The sequence below is a fragment of the Hippocampus guttulatus genome, chromosome 12, assembly GCF_054856545.1.
Source record: "Hippocampus guttulatus isolate MCC_2025c chromosome 12, RoL_Hgut_1.0, whole genome shotgun sequence".
Classification (NCBI taxonomy): Eukaryota; Metazoa; Chordata; class Actinopteri; order Syngnathiformes; family Syngnathidae; genus Hippocampus; species Hippocampus guttulatus.
The window spans coordinates 707969-733214 of record NC_141272.1 but is presented as its reverse complement, the minus strand read 5'-3'; the positions used below and the strand labels follow the sequence as shown (position 1 = coordinate 733214).

Below are 25246 nucleotides of genomic sequence, written 5' to 3'. Positions count from 1 at the left end.
TTGTTTACGAGGACTCGTTCCGGAGAAACACATCCGACCTCGCAACCGGAACTTTGATGGCGCGTCGACGCCGTCGGAAAGGTTACACCGCCGCCAGATGCCCAATGCGTTGAGAGGCCGCCCCCCCCCCCCCCGCCCCAATCCAATTCCCTCTCATGAGCAGCATTAGGCCGAGCTGCGGGCCGCACATTCCAGTTGACGTAAGCGGGGGGGGGGGGGGGGCTCACCAGCGCGGATTCCTCCGCAGGGAGCCGATCCGGTGGCGAAAGGGCCGCATAAATAAATAAAAAGGAGTCGAATCGCTGCGCTTTTTGCCGGTTCAATCATGCTTGGAAAGCAAGACAGCGGGGGCGCGGCGGGGGTCCGGTCAGGCTCAATTAGAGAGCCCCTCGCCTTGGACACGGCGAATGATCTCGGCTGCTTTTCCGCGGCGCGCTGCTTTGGAGAGACTCAACCGGGAGTCGAGGCGAAACGCGCCGCGCGGGATGGAATGATTTTGATTGTTTTCAAGGTAAATGCTGCGCTAGTCTTTTAATCATCAGCGCTTTATTTGCAGCTTCGAATATTGAGAAAAGTTCTCCTCCGCACTCTTTTTTTCACGACCCAGCCTGCGTATTCCAACCGACCGACCAACTCCACGGCTTTTTTTTTGTCTTTTCACCAACCAAACGAGGCAAACAACCCGAATGCGACGCGACGGCAAGAGGTGTCATCTCTCGCGGCATCCAGGCAACAACCTCAGCCACCGAAGCAAAGCTATTTTCTTTCTTGGTCTGAGTGCCCCCCCCCCACCCCTACATGAACTTGACTGAAAATCAGTTGGGGAAAAATGAGCTAACGTTAGCTTATTAAGCATTTGTGTTGCATTTGGTCTCGGCAACGGCAAACAACAAGTTGGTGTAGCGCGCGGTGGGAAAGGGGCCTCTTAGTAAGTTTCCTTCCCACAGCGATTGACCCGGTGAGAGCAGGGGGGGGGGGGCCGCCTTTGTCATCCAAACCTCAACAGTTTATCAACGGAGACAGACGGCACTAAAGGTGCAAGGAGGGAGGTCAAAGTGAAGCGGCGCCCACATCGACGACCCTCCCGACCTTTGTCCGTGACAGATACCAGTCGCCACGCTCCGCTGTTTACTCCCGCCGCCGCTTTCGCCAATTAGCTCGGCGTCGGTATGCGGAGTGATGACAGGCGCCGCTGAGATTGGGGGTGGGGGGGGGGGGGGGGGTTGTTCGGACTGGACTACAGGGACCAAGAAAGCATAAGCGTAGGCTTCAGGCGCTCCTTTTCCATCACGCTCGCGCTAGTTCCGGATCAGCGTCCAGGTTAGCGGCGGTTCTTTCTTTTTCCCCACCGCCGAAATCGGCTCAGGCTTGAAAGCGGCCCCGCTTATTTGTCGGGCCGGACGGTGGCGCCAACAAGGTCAGCGGGTAGGGGGGGTTATCATCAACGCTTGAGCGGTGAACTCCGACACGATCGCGGCCCGCCAGAAGAGCGACGGCGAATGCGCCCGCCTAAGCGACTCAACTCGACTTTCGACCAACCAAAGTGCCGTACGTGGAGCAAAGATCATACCCAATAATAAACATTCCAACAAGAGATGCAAAACAGTCCAACTCCAAATCAAGTCGGAGTCAAAAAGCCAAAGGATCGAAACGAGCACGCCAGCACCGACGTCTCCAACAATTCAGAAAGATCGAAGCGTTTGCCGATCGCACGTCCTCGACGTACGGCCGACCGACGGCCTTTCAGCATCGTTGGCGGTCGGCTGAACCGACTTTTCAAGCACATCGTCGGCATGTCATTCTCAACGTTTATTGTTTTGCCTTCCAGTGAAATTGTCCTGTGACAATTTTTGGCGTGGGGGGGGGGGGGGGTGTACAGTGCATGCTTGTTACCGATGAGTCAAAAGAAGCATTTTTGATAGACGATAGGAAGTGGGACGCCTGCATCCGCAACATAAGAGAGCCTCCATTTCCGCCAGTCGAGTGCGTCGAGTGGATGAAACTTCCAGACTTTCTGCTCAAAATTGTACGCCGCGGCGTGGCTTCGCCCCCCCCCTCCCCCGGTCGCACCTGATGCGGCCAAGTAACACTGCGAAGCGCTCCACGAGGGACAGCCCGTTTTCTACGTCCTGCAGAGCGGAGATCACTTTGCCAAAAGAACTCGATGAGCACACCGATTTGCCTTGCGTATGAAATAGGCCACAGGAATCGATTTGCCTTGCCACAAAGTTGCGCTCATTTGTCCAGTACTTGTGCAACGCGTTTGCCATTTTCTAGCCGACAGCAATTCGATTTGCAAAAAAAATCTCCCACTCGATGGAACAAAGAGACGTCCTGCGCCATTGTCCGTATGCGACCCCGGATGCGTTGCGCTAGCTCCGTTAGCCAATTTACAGGTCAAAGCTGTCGGCGGCCCGGCCGCACGCGGGGCGGGGCAGGGGGTGGGGGTGGGGGGCTGGGGGCTCCCCGATGAATTGCGGCACGCCGACGATATGAAATGGCTCGCATCTGGAAGGTCTCTGTGAACGGGAGAGACGCGCAACACATGGAAAGCTCACAAGCATTTCCTTCTCAGCCGTCTCACTTTACATGAAGTCTTCCGTCTTGGCACCCGCAAAACAATTCACGCAACTGACAATGAAAGGCGGCTCAATGGAAATTAGATCTGACCCGCTGGTGGGGGGGGGGGGTTAAATGAAAAAAATGTAACCTGCACAACTCTGGCCAACGTACTAAAGCGCACATCCGACAAATAGTCACTTTGGGATTCCCGGCAAAACTTTACAGCTGGCGGGGGAAGCCACTTATTGCTCGGCGGAATTCGTGGGGCTCGGTTATTACGCTCCCGCGGTGAAAACATCCTTGGCAAATAAATCGGGTGTCTGTCATGAAGAAAATAGAAAATACACACCGGAATGAGCAAATCACAGCACAAGTTTTACGATCAAGCATTTGCTTGGCCAATAAATCACTGATCTGAATGACCCTATTTTGCAGGCTGGAGTATAAATCGCATTTTGGGGGGTTGGGGGGGGGGTTGTTTTGTTTTGTTTGACAAAATCCAAGACAAAGAACAGTAGGCCTCAAACTGGCACGCAAAACCTCAGTTCCCTAACGAGTCCCTGAAATGTTTTCCTTTATAGTTGAAAATGTTTTCCCTTCACTTTGTGGCCAAAAGGTGCAATCCCGCTTGCTTTCTGAGCCCCTTTTTTGTTGTTGGAAATAGGAAAGCCTCGTTGCGGCAGACGCCGCGCGCAAAAGAATGTGGCGGGAACGTACCAAAAGAATTTGCCAACTGCCAAAAGAAAAGAAAGAAGAAAACCCCCAAAAGGGATTGACCGTTTACAGCAGCGAAATTGGACAATGCGAGGCAAGAGAAGTCATTTTAAACTAAAAAGAAAGAGTTCTGCACAGTCCGTGTCCCACCGAGGGGCGAAGGTTTGCGAGTGCGCGTTGACCTCAGGGTTCGTTCAAGGTCGCGAGCACGTTCCCCAAACCTCCTCCGGATGTTGGCCAGACGGCTAAAGTTTCAAATCCGACCGGAACCCGTTCGCCGGCATCAACGCGATGAGTTCGTGGGGTGCCGAGTCCTTTTAAAACATTCCGAGCAGAAGTTTGGGAAAGCGGCCATCGTTCCGTTTCGTTTCTTTTCGCATATCGAGCGCCGCGCCGTATAAAGTGCGACACGTACCGTATGGGAAAGATAGCGCGAGTTGCATTCTCACAGTCGCATCGCAAATGTTACTGAAATAACAATAAAACAATCACGGAAGATATCGACTCCAGAATCATGCCACGCTTGCTAGGAAAGAAAAAGAAAAAAAAAAGATGAAGGTCTGAGAAGTGGCAAAAAAAAAAAGGGAAAGCTGTCAATCAAATCGAATGACTTTGCAGGCTCTTTCCGCTTCAAGCTGCCAAGTTAGCGAGGGAAACCTCTTGCCGTGACTTCACCGGATTACTCCGACGGAAAAGCCCGATTTTGCCCTTTCTCCCCCCCCCCCCCCCTCCTCCTCACACTTTTGGAAGGTCTGCATTTTCGCATCCATCCATCCATCCGGGAGGATTAACGGCCCGGTTGGAGTCTTATCTCACCTCGCAGAGATCCATCACAAGCCCCAACGCCGTTCGCGCCAACAGAAAGAAAGCGCGCACGCCCGCGCGTGTTTATTTGGACGCGCCGTTAAGCTAGCGGATCATGTTCGGAATTCCACCTCCATGTCCGTGACACTTTCCAGACAATGCGGAGGGAAGGAAAAACCTCAGAGAACTTGAAGACACGTCCACACAGACTTTTTTTTTTTAACATGGCAATCCCCCCCCCCCCCCCCCGGAAAAACACAACTTTATCTGAAATCCTCAATAAACCGTTGTCAACATCAGTACAGTTTTACAGAACGTACGACAATGCCTTGCCGGTTTGAGTGACAGCTCAGACGAAGGCTGAAGTGGCAGCCGAAACTGTCAGCTCGGTTCATTTTTTCCTTCAGTTCAAAAAAAAAAAAAACGACCGTTGTTGGGGAAAAAAAAAAAAGACACGGTCGACCTATTTCAACTAATGAGGAGACAAGATGAAGGTCATAGCGCTGCTTCCCATCGCCATGTTTATTTTATTTTTTTCCCCACAGTTTCAAAAACTCAGCGACTCCATCGGCGCCTCCGGCACAAGTCTCGGAGCCATAAATCGTTTTGCGATCGACCGCTGGCCCGAAGTCGCCGAGCGTTCGCGTCATGCGGTCGCAGTCAACGCGCTTGACGATGACGTAGGCGCGGCCAGTGAGCTGAAGGGAGGCGCCATCAGCAGATGACCTTCGGCGCCGTGACGGGCCATTCGATCGCAACGCCGCGGCGTAAGAAAAGAAAGATTTGGCGAGTGGATTACAGCGGGCCCTTTCAAGCGGAAAAAAAAAAAAGGCCTCCATTAGCGTCGGCACGCAACAAAAGGCGCATCCCGATCAAGGTGACCTCGAGGGGGGGGGGGGGGGGGGGTTGGCTTCCAACATGAAGGGATCAGGTGCAGCTTCAAAGAGTCTTTTTGCGTTTCTATTGCGCTGACATCAATCAATAAAAGGGGAGCCGCTGAGATCGAACGCAATCTGTTACGGGACGCTGCTCGTAAAAAAAAAAAAAAAAAAAAAAGAGGACTTGGAGAACCACCAATTTGTTGCTTCGGAATGCAAATCGAGAGGGTGGGGGGGTTCGCCATTTTTTTTCCCCCAGGATAAAAAAAAAACACAGGATGACATTAAATAAACACGATAGTAGGATAACAAACAATCGATTTTTTTTTCATTCGAAAGTATTTTTGTGAGAATCAATTTAAAACAAATTTTTTCCAAGAAAATTATTTTTAAAAAATGACAAATCAATTTCTTTAAGTACAAAACACAAATCGATTGACCTCTGTTAATAATCAGGTATTCCCCCCCCCCCCCCTCCACAAAAAGAAAGTCACGGTGTTGTGAAAATTCAAAGCCATTACAACGGGACAGTTGTATTCCCCCCCCCCCCCCCACGCACACCCACAAGACAAAAAAAAAAATGGCAGAAACGATAGAAGGTTGCATGCAAACTAACCGGGAAATCCTCAAAATGACACGACATGCTTTCGGGAATTTGAAAAGGGACCGTTGTCCCCCTTCTTGCACGAGCCACGCGTCTTTGGGCACATAGTGAGCGCTTCTTCAAAATAGAAGTAAAGCGTGCTCGCACAGACACGAAGAAGATGCTAATTCAGTGTCTACATCTGCAATCGTGCGGTAGAACCGGGCAGGAAAATAATAAATGAGCCCAGCTTGAAGTCGGGCAGGACAATTCATCTGCCGATTATGAGCGTTCACTTGGCACAAATGGCTCCATAACTCCACGTTTTCCACGTTTCGCCTGAGGCGACGGTGAACTGCGCAAAAAAAAACTGCGGAAGGAAGAAGTCAGAAGAAACGTCAACTGTTGTTCGGCGATGCCATTTTTATATTCCAGAGAAGGCGACAAATTGCGGCAGCTGCAAGAGAATCGTTTTCCGTTTGGGGGGGAAAATGTGTTGTCATCTCTGAAACGGATGGTAGAAATGTTGGCCGCGGTGTCGGTTCCGTACTTGAACGAGAGGTACCGTGTCCAAATCTCCAAATTTTGGACAACGCTCAGTTGGCGTGACTTGAAGCATTGTGAAAGAAAACGGCGGGCAAATTTGAGGTTTCATCAAAAGTGGACGAGCCGCTCTCCGGACAAAAAGGTACAAAGGCCCCCCTCCCCCCCCCGCCCTTTGCGGCCCCGACGGCCGGCTCGGCCATGTTGGAGAGGCCGCCTGAGCAAACGGCGGCCTCCGCTTCATTTAGTGGCAACTCTTCTCCTTGGCCGCTTACAAAGGCGGCGGGGGGGGGGCGCCACTCGGGGGTGACGTGCCGCCATTGTGGCTGCGCCGCCCGCACAAACAGAACATGTGGAAGGAGCCCAAAGTGCTAAAACGAAAGGACTCGAGGACTCTTGCCGCATCCACCTTTGGTACACTTTCCACCGGCAGGCCGCGTTTGCGCTTGCTCTCTCTCTTGGCCCAAAATTGTTCTCCCGGTGGCTGCTTTGAATGGGGAAGGCTTCAGTGGTGGCCAAGAGAAGCCCACAAGGTACACACACACACCCATGTTTTCTTTTCTTTGATTTATGAGCAGTTTGTTGGGGGGGGGGGGGGGGGGGGTGCAACACAGGCCATCGATAGGCCTTTTGGTCCTGGACGCAATCCGTCATTCGCATGCGGGACAAAGGCGGAGAGCATCCGGAAAAATAGGTTAAGCAAACACGCTCCGCCAACAGGAAAACGCAGCTGGGATGTCCTCCTTTGGACTGCCGGAACGGGAATCCACCCGCAAACATTGACACAATATTTGGAAAAAGGGATGGAGAATGTTCTACGAAGATCAAGAAATGAGCCGATTTGAGGCTGGAGCGATTCGATTCGATTCGACTCGACTCGCTGGGGATTGTGATTCGACTCGAGATGGAGAGGCTACGATGCCACGACGGATTGGGTTCAATTTGAGGCAGGCGCAACTTTTCAATCCAAAAAAAAAGAGTCCGATCCCAAATATGATACGTCGTTCCCGTAAGGGGTAGAAAATGGGACGGTGTATATCTAAGGAGCGAATTTCATCAGATGAAATGCGCTTAAAGGCGTAAAATCTTTTTTTTTTTTTTTTTAACGATATTTCGATATCACAGATGTTCACCGAATCCGAGTGGGCATGGAACGCGTCCAACGGGCGTCGCAACGCGTCCGTGATGTCGGCGCTCGTGTTTCTTGCAGCGCTGCGTGACGAGGAAAGCGCCGACGCGAGGAGTGAGTGACAATCCGAGCAGCTGTCAGGGAAACGCAGTGTCAATAACGGAGGCCTGCGCTGATGTTTTACCGACAAGCCGCGCGCCACCGTGGCAGACGGAGGTCAGGCGCCGCGCGGCTAAAATTAACGCGGCATCTCGGGGCGTCTTCATGCCGCAGGACAGGGGGGGGGCAAGGCCAGCAGAAGTCATTTACATGGCGGCGGCGAGGTGATTAAGGCCTGGCAACATGCTGAGTGATGATTAACTTATTCCCTCGCACGTCGCTTCTTGCCTCTCCGTCGAGCAATCGATAAGCTATTACGGCTCCAAAGTGGAGGCCAAATGAACGTAACCTGTGCCTGCGGAGTCCACACTCTCGGGCTAATCTCGGAGCGGACGTGCCAGAGGTCATCTATCTACCTGTGATGCGAGGCCCACCCAGGGTGGCCCCACTTGAGACCTACGCCGAGATCGAGACGTCCTCGTTTGGACGCGCAGCAAAACTGAAGCGCGTCAATCAGTTCCGCCCTAACGGCAAGCGGCGGACGACCCGCTTTGAGAGATTGCCATTTTTCCAGACGCCGGAGATTTTAACACAAAGCGTGGCGCCAAAACTAAGACGATCCTACACTGCAACGCTCGGCCTGACAATAACGCCCCCCCCCCCGCCCTCAGGCCATCCTTTGAAACGCGACCCCCATCTTGAAACCAAATAACGTGTGCCCTCTCGTTCCGCCCTCGCCCGGGTTTTCAACCCGAACGTGAAACGCAACTTTAAAAACCCAAGACTGGAATTTTGAAACCCCCACCGTGGCTTCAAGCCTTCCTGAACCTCCATTAGACATAACCAAGTGCAATTTAAAAAAAAAAAAAAAAAACGGCACGGCCATCGTGGGGTACAAACAGAGAGGAGGACGCGATGGCGGCGCCAAGCCAGCTCATTGAGCGTCTCGTCGCTCAGGCCGTTTGTGGGCTATTTTGAGGTGAGAACGTTCGGCGGGGAGGGGGGGGGGGGGGGGCGTCCTTCAGACCAGAGAGCCACTTGGCTAACCGGAGCACAGGCAGCGCTGACAGATGACAACCCGACACTGGCACGAGCTGGATCAAGAGAGTCAAAGATGTCTGCAATTGAGAAGGGACGTTCAAGCACGCCCCCCACCCCACGTAGTCTCCCCCCCCCCCCACACCGACACGACAACTATGGGTACCGTGACGACCACCACCAGGGGGCCAAACGGCAGCAACACGGTCATACACTAGCGGGCCTCGCTCACTCACTCACGTCGGCCCTTTCCTTTTGGTATCTGCTTTCTAAAAAGGACACCCCCCCCCCCCCTCTGAGCTCATCTCCTTTTACACATGACGTCGCCCCGTCTGCCTCTTTGGCCGAGCCCTCGACGCGATACGCTTACACTGTGGCGGGCCCATTGTGCGGCCCTCTTCAGAAAGGTCAAAAGCACACAAAGGCCCGAGGTGAGAGTCGATCTGTTCTCTTCAGCCGTGGGGCAGATTCGTCATCCCGCCCCCCCCCCTCCCACCCCCCCCCCCCCCCCCGTGGCTCAAACGAGATGCTTTCGGTATGTTTAGGCGGAGAATTCCCGGCCAGAAGGGCCCGTCTTAAAAGAAGGTGTCATGCGCGGCCATTTTGTTTTGTCGGCCATGTCCGCTTCACGGCTGGACGTCTGCGGAAACGTTGGAGGGTCGCTGCTAAAGTCTGGGGGGGGATGCGGTCAATCTGGAGCGTCGCTCTGCAAACCACGAGGTGAAAAAAAAAAAGCCACGTTAAGCGAGTTTGTCCAAGTCCTGTCGCAAAGTCTCCCAACCCGCTAATCCCCAGCAAACTCCGCCGTCTCGGATCAAGAAGCGTGATAGAAGGTCGGGAGCCGGGCAGGCTTAACGCAGGTTTAATAAGCGAGCGTGCTCGTACGAGGGGGGGGGGGGGGGGGGGGGGCGTCAGACATCAGAGCGCGGCCGAGAGACGTGCGAGAGCTCACGGATAAAAGCTTACAAGAGTAAGAAGCAGGTTAGCAGCTAAGATTAGCGCCGGGGACACGCATTCGGCGGACGCGGCCTCCAATCGCGCGAATACAACATGGACATCGGGGAGAGAATCATTCCCTCTCAGGTTGGGGGGGACGTGGACCTGAAGAGGTGAAGCGAGGACGCCGCCGTATCAAAGTCCCTCGCGAGCGCTCGTACGAGAGCCCTCATGCGTTATCTCAACCGCACTTGATGAAGTTCATGTCATACTTGGGCCATCCTGGGAGTGAGCTTCCAGGATAACGGCGATGCACAGACGAGGACCGCCGGGGAAAGAAGAAGCAGTCGCGGTGGCATTGAAGGGGGGGGAAAAAAAAAAAAAAAAAAAGAAACGAAAATAAACTCAGACACCTTAAGTGCTCAGACACAAACCGAGCTGCGGTTTGACTTCTGAAGAGTATTATTGTGTGATGCAAAAGCTTCCACTGGGGGTGCGTGGGCGGGCAGGGGGGGGGGGCGTCGTCACAGCAGCCTTTCTCACTCATTCAGACTCAGTCGAGAAGTCTGCACAAGCTGCTTCCCACTCGCTTGCAGATGAGAAGGAATAAAACGCCTCGGATTCACTCGCCGCTGACTGCGCATGCCGGCGACATCGATCACACGGAACCGCCAGGCTCAGGGGTGTGGGGGGGGGGGGGGGTGTACCAACAAGAGCAGATGTTGGTGCCATGACAAGGTACCCTCTGTTCATTCGTCTTTTTCTCGGTAGCTCTCATCACACGAGCAGGAAGCGGAGTGACGACAGTGCGGGCGCCGCTACGGTTTGCCTCCTCAGCATTTTTCTTGGCCAAAGGAGGCCGTCAGAGTTGGGGGGGGGGGGGGGGGGCGCAGGGGGCTTGACACCAAGACGCCCGTTATTTGATGAAAACTTCCGCGATGTCGCCAGGCATCTGCCGATCCGGCTGCGGCACGGTCGTGGCGAATGAATGCCTCAACTACTTAGAGCAGGGGTGACCAAGCCGCGGCTCGCGAGCCGCATGCGGCTCTTTGGCCGGTTCATTTCGGCTCTCGGGCTTTCACGCCATTGTGGAAAATGCCTCGGCGAAGGCGCTGCCATTCAAACAACGGTGCTTGATACACAGAACGAACTACGGCGGCCAATCAGCAATCCCGTTATTTGATTTGACATAGAGGGCAACCAATCGGATGACTCAATCACCGCTCATGCGCAGACAGCGGGGCTAAGTGCTAAGCTAGTCAGCGAATTCCCTCTGTTTTTTAAGGCAGGGGTGCCCAATACCCGATCGCGATCGACCAAGAGCCAGCGGACTGGTCCCAAGTCAACCGCGAGCGGTGGGAGGAAGAAATGGGGGGGGGGGGGGGGGGGGGGGGCGTTGTCACTTTTGGTTTCATTTATGTTCGGGCGCTCCGGCTGTTGCTTGTCGTGGCGTGTATGCAAATGTGCACGAGTGCACGGTCGCGCACGGAGCAAACAGCCCCCGAGCGCCGGCTCAAGATGCGAGCGTCAACAGCCCTGGACCACGTTTGCCGCCTAGACGTGCCGCGGGAGATGGAATGAGCTCCTTCCCCGTGGACTCGGCGTTTGAAAACGAACAGAAAATCGACTGCGGCACGCGCCGCGGCAAAGTTTCAGAAAAAGATCAACACTGTTTGCCCGTGCGTGCGTAGCCCACGCCTCAAATGAAGCAGACCCCGACAAGCGCCGTTTGCACCAATTTGCTGCGAACCAAGCCGAGACAAATAAGCGCCGCAGAGCCTGCGACTCGTCGGGCAGCTGGCCAGCGCGAAAGCTTGCCAGCCGGCCGGCCGGCCGGCCGCTTCCTCGGCTTCGCTGGCGTCTGCCTGTCCTGATACATTTTTTTTTTCCATTTGCGGTGCCTCTGACTCACTGAATTTGTGTCTCGGTGTCAAAACGGGATGCGACAATAACCGCGAGGAAGAGAGACAAACGCCACTGACGAGCGACGAATCCTTTAAGAAAGACGACAAAAACAAGACAAATCCCCGCGGAGAATCCGCGCCGCAACGCAAATCCGGAGTACTGAACGAGAGCTTCCTTATCGCACTCCTGAACCGTTTCAAATCATATTTGCCGCCACGTGTTTATCGGTGCAACATTTGGCGACAGGGGTTGCCCGAATGGAACAGGAAGTGGGCCGTCTTGACAAAGGCGCTCATTTTCGCTCCCTTCCCGGCTTCAGACTTCAATGAACCGCCCCCCCCCCCCAGAGGAATTGCACAATTTCAATTGAAAGGTGCTGCTCTGGACAAACTCCAACTTGGGAATTTGCGCAAATGAGCCCCAATCGGAAGCAATCGTACGGGACCGGGGGGGATTCCCCGAGAGGCACTTTCCTGCCCCGTTTTACGTCTCTCCCCGCTCCAACGCGCCGGATTCGAGTGACGGCGATTGCTGCAGACTCCTACGGAGCTCGCCGATGAGCTGATCGCTTGAATATATCGGGTCCGAGGACTGAGCGCGCACAAACTTGAAACCGATGCGTCAGTTTTCAGATGCGGCGAGCTAAGCGCAAGGGGACGTTTCGAAGTGCAGTCGTGGGACCGATGTGGCTCAAAGTGCCTCGGGGCGAGAGAACGGAGCCAACGCTCGCAGCAGAGGAGACGCCGATTCAAACCAGACTGGTTCCGTGCGACGCGAAATAAAGTCAGACGGCGAGCGGGCGGGATGACAAAATGAATTGCTGCGACGGCGGCGGCTAATTGATGATGACGGCCGGCCGGCGGCGAGCTGCCGTCACAAAAGGCAAACTTTTTTTTTTTCAACCGCTTGGAGTTTGTCGAGAGTCAGAAAAGCAACTTGGCAAGCAATCTTTGCCGCAAGCCCCCCCCCCCTTTTTTTTTTTTTTGCAGCATTTCCACCGGAGCGCCGACTTCCAATATGCTAGCTTCCAACGTGCGCGGGAGGAACGGCGCAACCCGTTTCAGACGGAATCAACGGGTTTTAACGATTAACGAAGCAAAGTGGGTTCGCACCCCCCCCCCCCGCCCCCCCGTCAGCCGCAGCCGAGCCAAACAGGACTTGTTGAAACTCGGCTTGTGTTCGCAAGCGGCGGCGAGGGAGAGTAACTGCAATAACGTCTCCCTTAAAAGTTCAGCTCTGAGCTTTGGCTGCCGGCCAAGAATGATTTCTTTTTTTTTGCCATCTTAATTTTAAACAACCGGCTCTCCCGGGGAATTGATGACGAAAAACTTTTGCAGTCACACAACCAGAAATTCCCCCCCCCTTTTTTTTCAACTTTGTGTTAAACTGAGAGGATTTCATAAATACAAAAAAAAAGAAAAGAAAAGATGGCATCGCCGTTCGCCAACAGAACGACGGGATCTTTTTACAACTGACGAGCCCATCGATGAATCAATGATGAGTGCGCATTGATCAACTGGCAGAAGTTCTAAATGAGGCCTCGAGAAGGAGCCCGCCTCCGTGTTGCCGGAGATCCATCTCAGCTCCGGCGACTGCGTGATTACGTGCGCTTAAGCGCGAGCCCCCGCCGAAGGGGGGGCGAGAAGCTCGGCGGCACGGCGGCGGCTTGTCATTACGAGGTCTGTTTGAAAGCGGCCCCGGAATAAAGGAGCGCGCCGACGCCGCTCGCGCGTCCTGCCGACAGCCTCGTTTCTTTTTTTTTTTTTTTCTCCATGTGACAAAATCCATTCCTGACATAAACACTGCAACGTATATCATCCGCCCGCGCACGTCGGAAAATCTTCGGAGCTTGGCCTATTGAAAGGCGCATTTTAACGTCATCCCATGTGATTGATGTCTGTGGGAGCTTTTCAAAACATATTTCAAGTTTTGCGAGCAGAAACGTGACATGGGAAGTAGGCGCCGAGGAAAGCGTTTGCTCCAACTCGAACCTTTTTGGGGCTTTCGTCAACGCTCCACGCGCGCAAAACGGAGGAAAACTCCCATTTCCAAAGCATTGAGCATCACCCGTCTGTCGAGTACGTGTGGTTAAAATTTGGAAGCAACTGAATGGAAAAAAAAAAAAAAAAAAAGGTTTTGGAAAGATCCGTGGAAAAAGGGCAAAGTGAGCAGACACTCTCTCTCCGCATTCAAGCAAATTGGCAAGCTTCCCGAGTTGACTTTTTTTGTGGCTCTCTTCATGATCGACACATCCACCAAATGTCAATGTGCGATGTGAAACTGGCTTTTGGGGCCGAATTCGCCCCCCACCCCCAAAAATGTCAAAACTAGCAACATGAAGCGCACCGCAGCAAATGGCAGACTTCCTTTGTGATTTCAGGCATGACTTGTTGAGTTTTTTGTGGGTCCTACTCGGCCGTTTCAAGGCTTGCAGCTCCAACCAAACCAAAGTTGCGCTCGGACTGACTTTGAGCACCGTGCCAATGCTCACTCATGTCGAAATGAGGACATATGACTTTTCGGGTAAACTCGAACAACTCTCCTGCCAGGGCCGCGTCTCACGTTGCTGCCATTTATGCCAAACGGGTCGAAGCCAGCTGAGCCCGAGCAACGCCGGCGGCACCTTCCATCCTAAAAACAACACGTGTGATCTGTCCTCACAAGATGACCGGCAACCGGCTATCGAAGCCCGCACATCCGCGCCGCGAGGCAGACATTTAACGCTAAAGGAGACCGACCCCCCCCTCAAAAAACTCCTCACACCTGACATGTTTTGCATTGGCTTTTCGCAAGCCGACGCATGAGTGAGGACATTGAAAGGACTTCATCTCCATCTCACTAACAAACAGCAGAAGTCGGGCCAAAACAGAACGGCCTTTGTTACCATTGTGGCTCCTGACCACCTACTAAGGGCCCTTTGAGAGGCGCGCTCGCCCTGGAATGATCACCCCCCCCCCCCCCCCCAGCAACTCCCAAGGCTCCGCAGAGCTCTGCGGAGAGCACTGGGCCAAACACATCCTGCCCATCTCCTGAGAGATTATCCAACTCAATGAGCACATTGATGCCAGAAAAGACCGAAGGTGGCGTGGGGGGGGGGTGGAAACCGGAGCCGGCTATTCAAAACTTCCAGCAGAACCCCCCCCCCAAAGATAAGAAGACATGCCGCACTTACTGGCTACTTCCAGCGAGGCGTTGTGGCTGACGGCCTCCCCCAGGTAGTTGCGGGCCACGCAGACGTAGGAGCCCTCGTCGGGCTTGCTGCGCCGGCCGTGCACGATGCGCAGGAAGAAGAGCGAGCCGCTGGGCAGCAGCATGCGGTGCGAGCGCGGGTCGTCCCGGTCCGTCTCCACCCGCTCGCCGTCCTTGTACCACTCCACGGTGGGCGAGGGCCGGCCCTCCGCCTTACAGTTGAGGGTGGCCGGCTCGCCTTTGGACACGATCAGGTCGGAGGGGTGCTCGGCGATGCGGGGCGGCGTGTCCTCCTGGCGCAGGCGGGACCCTGGAACAATAACGGCAAAACCTTTTGAGATTCGGATGGCGACGGCGGACTGATTTTTCGTAACCAACGGATCCGCCTCCTCCCGTTGCTGCGGTCGCGTAGCTACGACTCGTTAGCTCGTTAGACCTTTAACCGCCCGCGACTGAATTTTCTCAAGTCGGTCCGATGATTAACGCACGAAAGCGTGGGCCCAAAATGTAATGATTAATCGATGACACGCTTGGAAACGGAAACGCTGATAACGGTCGGGGAATGGTAAGCGATTGGAGATTTGACCTTGTTGAGCTGCCTTTTCCGCTTCCCGCGTGTCACGTTTAGTCACCAAGCGTCGCCGCAATGCGCCGCCCAGTGACCAAAAAAAAAAAAAATCCAAATAAACGGCAAGAAAAAAGTTGTCTCATGTTGACCGCATGTTTGGAGCAATCCGATCAAATCTCGACGACGCATCTCGGGAGGACCGCTGGGAACGGACAAAAGCAAGCCCCCCCCCCCCCGACCCTCCCAAATGGCCGCTTCAAGACAAAATGGCAGACTTGGACTTTGCGGGCGTGGTTTCATGAGACTTTTTGGTGGCTCTACTAATGATAGATATCGCTGCCAAATGTCAACGGAGCCAAGTTGTTTGGAGTTGTGTTTCGTGGCGAGTCACCAAACGTTGCCACGCCGGACTTCTTTTTTATTTTTGGCTCTCGCCTCTTCAGACTTTTTTTTTTTTTTGGGGTGGATTTGGCGAAAGGCATTGGTGCCAAATTTCATGTTGCGACATCAGGGGTGAAAAAAAAAATCTCGAGGGGCCATCACGAGACATTTTGGAGGTTTTGAACAAGCCCCCAATTTGACCACGGAGCCTCGAGGATGGCTAATTCCCTCCGTTAATTGTGAATCCAGTTTGTGGGGCTGTCATACGAGCGCGCGACCTTCCATCCCCAGAAAGACTCGCTTTGAATCCGCTGCGGTGAGGTGCCTCGCAGATCAAACGGCAGCGGCGGCGGAGGGCAAAAGGAAATGAAGTGACAGAAGATAAGCGAAGGACGCGCGCATGTGGCGCCTGGTGACAAAGAGGAGCGCTGAACTGAAACCAGCACGGGGGGGGCTTCAGAACACGTCGACATTATCTGGGGTCAAATGACTCCCCGAATCGGAGGCTCATTAGCTTCCTGCGCTCATCATTGCAGTCAAAAGTAGCCCCCCCCCCCAATTCGCACACCGCCACAACTTTCAAGTCAGGCATCCGGCGCCAGTTGGTCAAATAGGCGACTTGGATTTCATTTAGCCGGCATGCCGTGACACTGCCACACTGCATCCTTCTCCCACTAACTCAGCCTCCGCCATCCTGGGTGCCCTCTGCCCCCCCCCCGCCACCCCCCTATTAACGACCGCTGCTGAGGAAAGCATCTTTTTAGTGTGGTCGCCGCACATTTCCAAGGAGTCAGCATGATTAGGGAACGCGCCGCGGTAAGATTAATCACTTGAACACAAGCGGCGGCCGGTCCCGCACATTGTCAGGAACAAGACTTGCGAGCCACGGTAGTCGCTTTTATTCTGAGAGGACATCGTCAATTTCTTTTCTCTTGCTCTCTTTCTCTGCTGGGAGTTGCCTTTCACGCAACGCTGCAAACACGCCACCATGTGTTTTCTATCAACTCTTTCCAATGCATGGCTGCAACTGTGGAGGGAATTTTTTTTTTTTTTAAACCCAAAACGTCAGCGTACAGTTAGGGGAGGCAGCCGCTATTTATATCGCTACCGGGCGTTGGACAAACTCGATGGACTGCGGGGTAAAATTAAGCATCCTTCAAGTGGCAGATCTTTGAATGAGACCGACAGAAGAGCGACGGGGCGATATCGACACACATGGTTCCTGACAACGCTCCGGAAAGAAGAAACGCATCCAAAGACTTGAGTCTGAAATTAGCAGAGGCGGTGGGCAATGCCCGGCCGGCCGTCGGTGAGCTTCCGTCTGTATTTCAGAGCGGTTGGCGTGGGCCCAGTCCGTCCCCTCTTCAGGCCAATCGGCAACGAGAACGTCATTTCCGCGTCGCGAGCCAGAGAAATCGCCACGCAAACGTAGAGTGGTCAATATCTTTGAATTTTCAAAGTTGACTCTTACAGGGATGACAATGGCTAGTGATGAAAAAGGGGGCGTGGCCTGGACGGGGCCACCAATCACAACAAGTAAGACATCATACACGTCCAATCGCAGGGCTGCTTACAATCGGAAGATGGAAAGACTGATCGGGAGAGCTGGTGAAAACTCGCCGATAAGGTACCTGACACCCCCCCCCCCCCCCTAAAATTTTCTCAACGGATTTAGACGATTCACAAAAATGATCAATTTAAGAAATAAAACGGCAGATTTCCGCGTATCCGCGGAAAATTGCCATCCCTGCTCTTAGTAATCACATCTTGGGGGGGGGGGGGGGGGGTAATGGCGTCATTGGACATATGATCAATCGAGGAGCCCGACCTTGCCATCCGCCTTCGATCTCCTTCCCTGGCTCGTTCTCAGCTTTTGCGCGATGAGCTCGAGCCTACCCGCAGGGAAGCCGGGACTTGGACGGCGAGGATCCAATCGATCGAGGCCTGGGGCCAAATATTTCCTGCTTTCGTGCGAGCGTTCGCTCAGACCCCCCCCCGCACCCGCCTTTCTTGTTTGCTCTCTCACATGCGCATAAAGTCAAAGAAATGGAGGCATGAGGGAGTTCATTAAGAAAACCCACAGCCGACGAGAGTTTCTTTTCGCTCGGCAAGGCCCGCGAGCGTGTCGAGTCGACTCGTCTGCGCAGAAAGCGCCGGGGTCCGGATGCCGAGCCGTCTCGCTATAAAAAGTCCTTTCACCCAACCCCATGGCAAGTCCATCTGGACTTGCCATTCGTCCAAAAGCCTCGAGAAAAGCTCGAGCTACACGTCTTGAAGGACTGGCCCTCTCGCCAAAAGAGAGAGGCCGGTTTGCAGGCACGGCAGACAAAGAAATCCCCCCCCCCCCCCCGAGGATCGATAAAGATCATGATTAATTAATTAGCGTTTGGGATGTTTCCTGAGTTTGTTGTTTATTGCTCTGCGTTTATCATCATCATCGAGATGGAGTGGAAGGAAAACTCCTATTTTGTCAACCATATCACAATGAGCAGGAGAGCGAGGGGGGGGGGGGGGGACTTTTGACGCAGACATTGATTTTTTTTCTGTTCAAGCAATGAAGGAAACCAACATAGGAAGAAAAAAAAAAAAAAAGAGCGTGAAGACCGCATGCCGAGCGAAGCGACTCTGTCAGAACGGGGGTCATCCCTCCGAGACCCGACGCGCAATTAAAAGCTAACCGAGGCCCTCCGGCGACAGCATGCGCCCTGTATCTTTTGCTAATTAGTCTCAGCTGAATTCATCAACAGGAAAAGGGGGCGGGACGGGGGGGGGGGCACAAAGAAGAACTGATGGCAGAATCGGCTGCGGGAATGGCTTTTTTTTTTTTTTTTTTTTTTTGGAAAGCTCTTCATCACAGCTTCTGCCTTGGCTCCGGAAGGACAACGAGACCACGGGGATGCCTCTCAAGAGCGCAATCTGCTTCCTGGTAAGATGAAACGGCTCACGACGCACCACTTCGTAAGATGACTTAAGTTCGACACTGACTATTGCCGACACGCGTTTAAAACAATGAAAAACAATCGCCGTGTCCGGCCGGGATCGCGCCGCATACACACCAAAGCAAAAGTGTTCCGATTTGGCAAGATCTGCGACTACCGAATGAAGGCCGCCGAGGAGGGTGAACCGACGGGAATATCCTCGGCGAAACGGTCTCGGACGCATTCGCCACCGCAACGCGGCATGTCTGACCGGTAAAATAAGTTTCGTTTCCATCATAAACGCACCCGAGGTCATCTCATCAATGGCCCGCCGCCGCCGCCGCCGGGAGCCCGAGCCACCTGTCAGAGGTTCCCGCAGATATGCAATATGGATGCCTGATAAGCGCAGTCGAGCGCCGCGTATCTGCGGGGCCCATTAAGGTGCGATTAGGGCACTCCGGAGAGATTTATGGCGCCGATAAGAGCGGAGGGGGCGTGTCCCTCGGGGCTTTGACCCGCGCCATCAAAGGTCGGGCGGAAATTCATGTCGAATATTTCCGCATCGGGCTAGCGCTTACGGCGCTAAGAGGCGGGATCGAAGCCCCCGGTGCGAATGCGCGCCGAGGGCCGAGAGGCGGGGCCAGGTGAGCCGATGGCCATCTTTACGGCTGATTGATGAAGACAAGTAACAAGGAAATGAAAAATGGTCATTTTACGACACTTTGTTCTTTTTCGGATCTATTCGGTGAGCTACGCGGCTGTTATGAAATTCAGTCCCGGTATGCTTTATTGGACGAGGGGAAGCCTGGAACGCTCGTTAAAGGGGAGCAGCTTGTCAAAGTGGCTCCGGAGACCGCGGCGCTCGGACACGCCGGCCATCCGCGGCTGCAATCTCAACAACCGTCTCGCTTGAACGTGTGAGTGACAGACTGCGCATGTTGAGCCCGCAAATTCAGGAGCGCGCCTCCTCGATGCTTCCGAAAAAAAGAAAAAGACGGGCTCGCGGATGTCATTCCTGCCGCGGATGAGGGGCCGCAGGGGAAAAAAAATGTGGAATCAAGATGGGCCCCAGATGCCAAGCTGAGAGGCCGCATTAGGAAAGGATTACGGAAAACCCGCACATGGGCAATGACGTCCTTTTCCTCTTTCTCCACTCTCTTTTCTCTTTTTTTTTTTTTTTCTTTGAACAAAATTTGACCGGTGGGCCGCAATCAGTCCGTGCGATGGATCAAAGCCGAGCATACATTGATTGAGCGCGTTTATTCCTCCAGCGGCCGCTGCCTTTTTCATCCTTCGGACGATAGACTGGCGATTCTCGAGAGCCTGACGAACTCGGGATCGGGGAGCAAAAATAAATTGGATGGTTGAGTTGATAAACGCCAGTTGAAAACAGCCCCCGCGTCAACATGTTGGCCATTTAAACCAGCATCTTGATTCACAAATTAATGAGCCCGTTTGTTTCACAAACGCGGAGACCATCGCAAGAGCCGCGTATAAACAAAAAAATCAATCGTAGAAAGGAGACAATCGGAAAACAATTCTTTCACTCTTCGAGCCAAAATCAAATGCCGACCACGAACCAGGAAGTAGCGCAAAAACACAATGAGCCCCGCCGAAATTTCAGCCTGCAGCCAGTCTGACTCCACGACATCGTTCGTCAGCGCGTCTATCAGAAGTAGACCCACAAAAAAAGAACAGTTTAGGGTCATTTTGGCCTTTCCACGCGCATCAATCCAAATATTTGGCATCATTTACCTACTTGAGAAGTGGCAAAATCTTCGAAACGCTCCCACTATGATGCGGCCAACATTTACCCAAGGAAAAGCACATGTCAGCTGAGTGGAGGTTGATCTTGGATTTGCTGGAGGACCAGCAAGCGCAGCGACTCATTCGCTCTTTGTGCCAAGAAAGAAAACGCCAAATAAGCTCGAGGGCTTAAAAAGCCAAATTTAATTGGTCTTAATGCTACTTGCTTCGATGGCAGCGGCTGATAGGGACCTGCCGTTCTTGGGTTACAGTCCAACAAGAGCATGCGAGCGCCAATGGCCCGAGCCGTTCGTGCGGGCGAATCGAAGTGCTCAGGCCAAACACATTCTCGCGCAGAGCGCAGACAGCCGGGTGTCGAAAGGGAATCTCGGCGTCGAGGTTTACGTCTGAGCGCAAAAAAAACAACAACATTGGCACGTGTTCTCTGGGCAGCCATCAGTTAAAAGGGGAAGCGCGGCTCGCGGCTCGGGCGTCCGTGCGCTTGCGCTGGCACATGCGACGAAGGTTCATCAGCTACAGCTGCGGCCGTGAGGTATTATTAAATTGGTGAGCGAAGACTCGGTGGAGCCACCACTTCATGCGGCCGAGGCGTGGAGAGACACCAGCGCGAGCCGGGCTGAGCGGGGGGGGGGGGGGGGGGGGGGGGGTATGGCCAGCTTCCAGACAAATGGGAGCTTCGACTAGCCCCCGAAATCTGGCCACTGGAAAATATGAAAGCAAGCTTTTTTTTTTTTTTTCCAAGGGATGCCATGTGTTGCGGCGTAAAATATTTGGTCAAAATTCATCACGAAAGGGGCGACGGCTGCCAAGAGCTTTCTGAATTACACAGAGGAACATTTGTGCAATGTTTGTCAGGCACTTTACGTTGCACTTCCACTGTCCAAAATTGAGCCAGGTAACAAAAATCCTTTCGCAGCGCCTTCAGTGCATCGCAAGCGACGACTGAGACCGAGACGTCATTTATTCGTCCGAGTCTTTCCAACAAAGGTAGACCTAGCATGGGAGGGCGGCAATGGCCCGCTAAGGATTGGGGAGAACCCACTTTCACTTTGGCAACATGAAATTTAGTAGGCAAGCCCAACAGACAGAAAATTAAAACTACATAGCCCCTAAAGTGACATAGGAAAAGAACAAAAAGATCAATCTTTCCCCGCTAGCGCTATATTATTTACCCGCGTGAGCTAGCTTCTGTGAACACCTTATCTTCTTTTAAATCGGTCGACGACATCTAATTGGTGTTGTCCTTTTTTCGAGGAGACAGCATCAGTCCTCTTCTGCCCCCGCCGGCTCACTTCATTGGAAGTAGACGAGCGTTCAGAGGAAGCTAGCTCACGCGCATAAATAAGCTAGCGCATGTTTATTGCTACCTGGAGAGCATCCAACCCATAGAAAGCGCGGTTGAAAGACGGAGCCGACGATACAAAACCTTCCAAAGTGAAGCTCTGAATTGAAACGCGGCTTTTGGCAATCACCTACAAGATTCCCTTCTCGTACCGACAGGTTGAGAGCATCGAGGCGATGGCCTCTCCAGCTGCGACGAGCAACGCATTCCAGGTCCTCCGTTGCCATCTGTTACGTTTTAGCATCGGACATCGGGATCACTGTCAGACGTCCCAAGACCAGTTCGGCTCCAAAGTTGGAGAGATGATTGTGGGGAGATGGGGGGGGGGGGGGGGGGGGGCCTTGTGTGGGCTTGTGCGGGCGGAAGCAGTGAGCTGGGGCGACAAGGTCCACACGAGACAGCTGTGAGGACAAATGCTTTTGGGGAATCACCCGCCTCAGGACGTATGCTCCAAATGTCAGGTTGAGGAGCAACCTTCTGCATATTGTCAATCGTTCCCGTTTGCCTCAGGGAATCTCTGTTAGGTGTATTTCCTAAGCACACGAGCATCCAAGTCGGTAGGACGCCCACCCCTGCGTTCCGGCACTGAAGTCGAGGCATTGCGTCATAAAAAGTGGTTGTTTTAGTCAGGCTTACGCAAGGATAAGATCTCAACTCAACTGCAGTGTATTTCACGAGCACTTGAAAACAATCGCCGCTGCCGATAAAGAGCTGAACGTGGAGCAAAGAAAAAAAAAAACAATTCATACGACGACACTAAATGAATAACAAAGACAGTAGAAGGCAGCAAAGCAGTCCAACTAAATAAAGATCAAGTCTCAAGAATAAAAATCCCACCCGAGAGGACCTAGCTGATCTCACCCCGAATGCCAGACAATGCATCCGACAATGGACTGGAAGAAGAAGAAGAAGAAGAAAAATGACGAGTTTCAAAGATCGGCTTGCCCAACCTTCATTCCAAAGAGAGGGACCGGACCGGCAACGGAAAAGGCTCCAGCCCCACCCACCCCCACCCCTGAGGCGCCGCTTAGTTCTCGGACCAACTGGAGACGCTTTATGGAGGATTGGCTGATTCCAAAGAAACGCGCGTTACACTCATGCAGCCAAAATGTGATTACCAAGAGTCAACTTTCAATTTGGGACATTCCTGGTTTATTCCCGGCTATGCCAATAAATTCCAGGTCATTCCCATCACTTTCTGTTCTCTCAGGGAACATTTGCCACTTTGAAAATTCAAGGATTTTGACCAGTCTACATTCGCACGCCGATTTCTATTGTCCCATGCACCGAGACCGAGGCAAAGCATACAACAGATGAGGCCGCACAGGCATCCAGATGTCGAAACCGCGTCAAAGACGGACCATGCAATTAAAGACAGGCTGGGGGGGGGGGGGGGCAATTACTCATGAAGTCGATCCTGCACCTTTCAGCCACATTTTGTCCCTCCGAGTGTCATAGGTTACATTTCGCTGCACTTCAAGCTGACGCTTGCGTGACGCGCGGGGTTTCCGATTAAGACTCGCAATCAAATGCAAATGTTAAGCCAAAAGAGAAGCTGCCTTTCAGCCAGCAGAGCTCCAATTGTTATTCAATTAGAGCTTTCGCCGAAGCCGCACAGAGGAGGGCATGTGGGAGGCGGCTGATCTACAGACCCTCGATGCCGGAATGTTGCGGCTTAAAAAGCTTTTTCTGGGGGCGGCTGAAGTGCTAGCGCGTGTTTAAAGCTTCTTGCAATTTTTTTTGACCCCCCCCCCCCCCCACCACCACCACCTCAATTGTCCAAGGGGGTTAGCTATCAGCAGCTTACTTTTTTCCCCTTTGGTGCAGTTCGTTAGCTTAAATGTAAAGTACAACAGTCATATTTCAATGCTGAGCCAGTCACTACAGTTAGCTTAGCACTTAGCTTCCAGAGAAGCTTGGTGACCGCGCGGCAAATTCGACACGGTCGGCTAAAAGTATATCTGCGAGCCTAAAGCTGAAGCTCACCGTTGTTTACGGAGCAGACACATGCCCGGAGAGCGATGACGTTACTACACATCCTGTCTGGTCCTTATTCCGCGGACTGCACGGAAAGAAATCAGAACATGAACGTTCCGTGACTCGTCCAAAAGTTTGCAACGGCCTGTCATGCTCCAAGATGGTGTCGAAGCTTTTTTTTCTATTAGACACGGCTATGGCCCGACCAAATGACGCGCCTTTCCTCACATCAATACTGATCCTCGGCCTGTTTGTTTGAAGCGCCGTGGCTCCATGTGAACGCTGGGAAGGGCTTCTATCATGATGGATCTCAAGGTCACCTTCTCATTAATTATGTTCCGTCGCGCCGACTTCTATGGCCATCATTTTTTTTGAGGGGAGGGGGTGGGGGGGGTGACAGACGGCGGCAATCGAGATGTAAATTTGCTGACGCGGCTGCGGCCGATAATAGCTTTCGGATGAGCGAGGCGACACAGAGGAAAAGTTGAAGATGTGAAGCGCTTGATGGTTTGAACTGTCAGCAAAAGGGAATATTAACCGTGACAATAAAGCGGGGGGGGGGGGGGGGGGGGGCGGGGGAGACATTCATCAACTAATTAGCAGTCTCTCTTTAACTGCTAATTGAATCTGAGCCCCTCAGCTTCTCTTTGGGCAGCTCTCCCCCGCTGTGCGTTGTCAGGAAAGACGGCAGGGGGGGGGCAGGGTTAGCATTTGAAAAGTCGAGAAGACGGCGACAGTCACTCGGGCCCCGTGAGGAGGCCCGAAATCGGGCGGTGGGGTGGGATAGAGTGTGTGGGGGTATATAACGGGCAAGGCAAGGCGCAACTTCTCGTAATTTCTTGTCTTCTCATTTCTGCTGTGCAAGGTGACTGTTCAGCATAAACAACTAGCAAGCGTTGCAATCCCGTCATTATAACAAAGCGCATATACGATGCATCACAGACTTTTTGGGACTTTGTTTTATTTCTGTTGTGTCAGGTCATGTTCATATTTATCGATACTTGCAAGGTAGCGGCATAATCATAACGCACCTAGGTACAGAATACCGGAAATGACGTCTACGTCACTGTTTATTCAAAAGTGGGAGGACCTCGGTCCGCTCGCGCGTGTAAACGGGTGACTCGGAATGCTTCAGAAACCAGAATTTTCACCTCAACCCCAATATTGACTGCGCGTAAACATAGTCAACCGCGAGCGTGGCCGACTTCCAGCCATCCATCGGGTGGGCTCAAGTGGGCAACCTTTCAGAAAGATCCAGAATATGCCGAAGTGCGCCGGGACGCAGCAGCACAACTGCCGCTTTGTGCCAGCGCCCTCCGTTTACTCAGCACTTCCAAAAATCAACATCATGTCTCCCCCAGATGTCCACTTTTGAAAAGAGACTCCCTCAAAGCCCTTCGCCACCATCAGCACATTCGCCGCCACAAGGGGAGGAGCTGCGGGAATGCCAGTGGTTTCCCCCTCCTATTCTGTCCACCCCCACAACGGAACAACCCCCCCCCCCCCCACCACCACCCCCCTTAAATCGCTGGCGAATCCGTCCCCTCCTCCACGCCTCACAATCGACCCGTTGGGGCGACACAATGCCGCCTCCCCGCCGGTTTCCCCACAAGCTCTTGTGCGTGTCGACCAGCTATATTGGCGAAGGAACGAAAAAAGCCGAGCCTTAACAACCGGCCCGAAACAAAAACCGAATGGGAGTTTTCTTTGGGTACGTTTTGCCCCGTCGACTCTCTAGTCAGATATGCATTTCCAGGATGCGGGCTTGAAACCTTCGTGTGAAACCTGAACTGACGTTTGGAAAGGAAAACTTGCCTTGAAACCGCAAGTCTTGCTGTTGACCTGATTTGAAACCATAATCTGTGTAACCCAAACCAAAAACCATTGAACATGTTACTTTGTGTTTGAAAATG

At 53.2% G+C, this 25246-nt stretch overlaps 1 protein-coding gene across 5 annotated transcripts in view; it reads right to left on the bottom strand.

The window, feature by feature from the left end:
* Window positions 1-25246, bottom strand: part of robo1 (roundabout, axon guidance receptor, homolog 1 (Drosophila)) — a 152633-nt gene that overhangs the window by 76254 nt on the left and 51133 nt on the right. For all 5 annotated transcript variants that reach the window (XM_086125090.1, XM_086125092.1, XM_086125093.1 and 2 more), the window contains one exon: window positions 14364-14690. In XM_086125090.1, the coding sequence (XP_085981216.1) occupies window positions 14364-14690 (327 nt within the window). The remainder of the gene's footprint in view (window positions 1-14363; window positions 14691-25246) is intronic.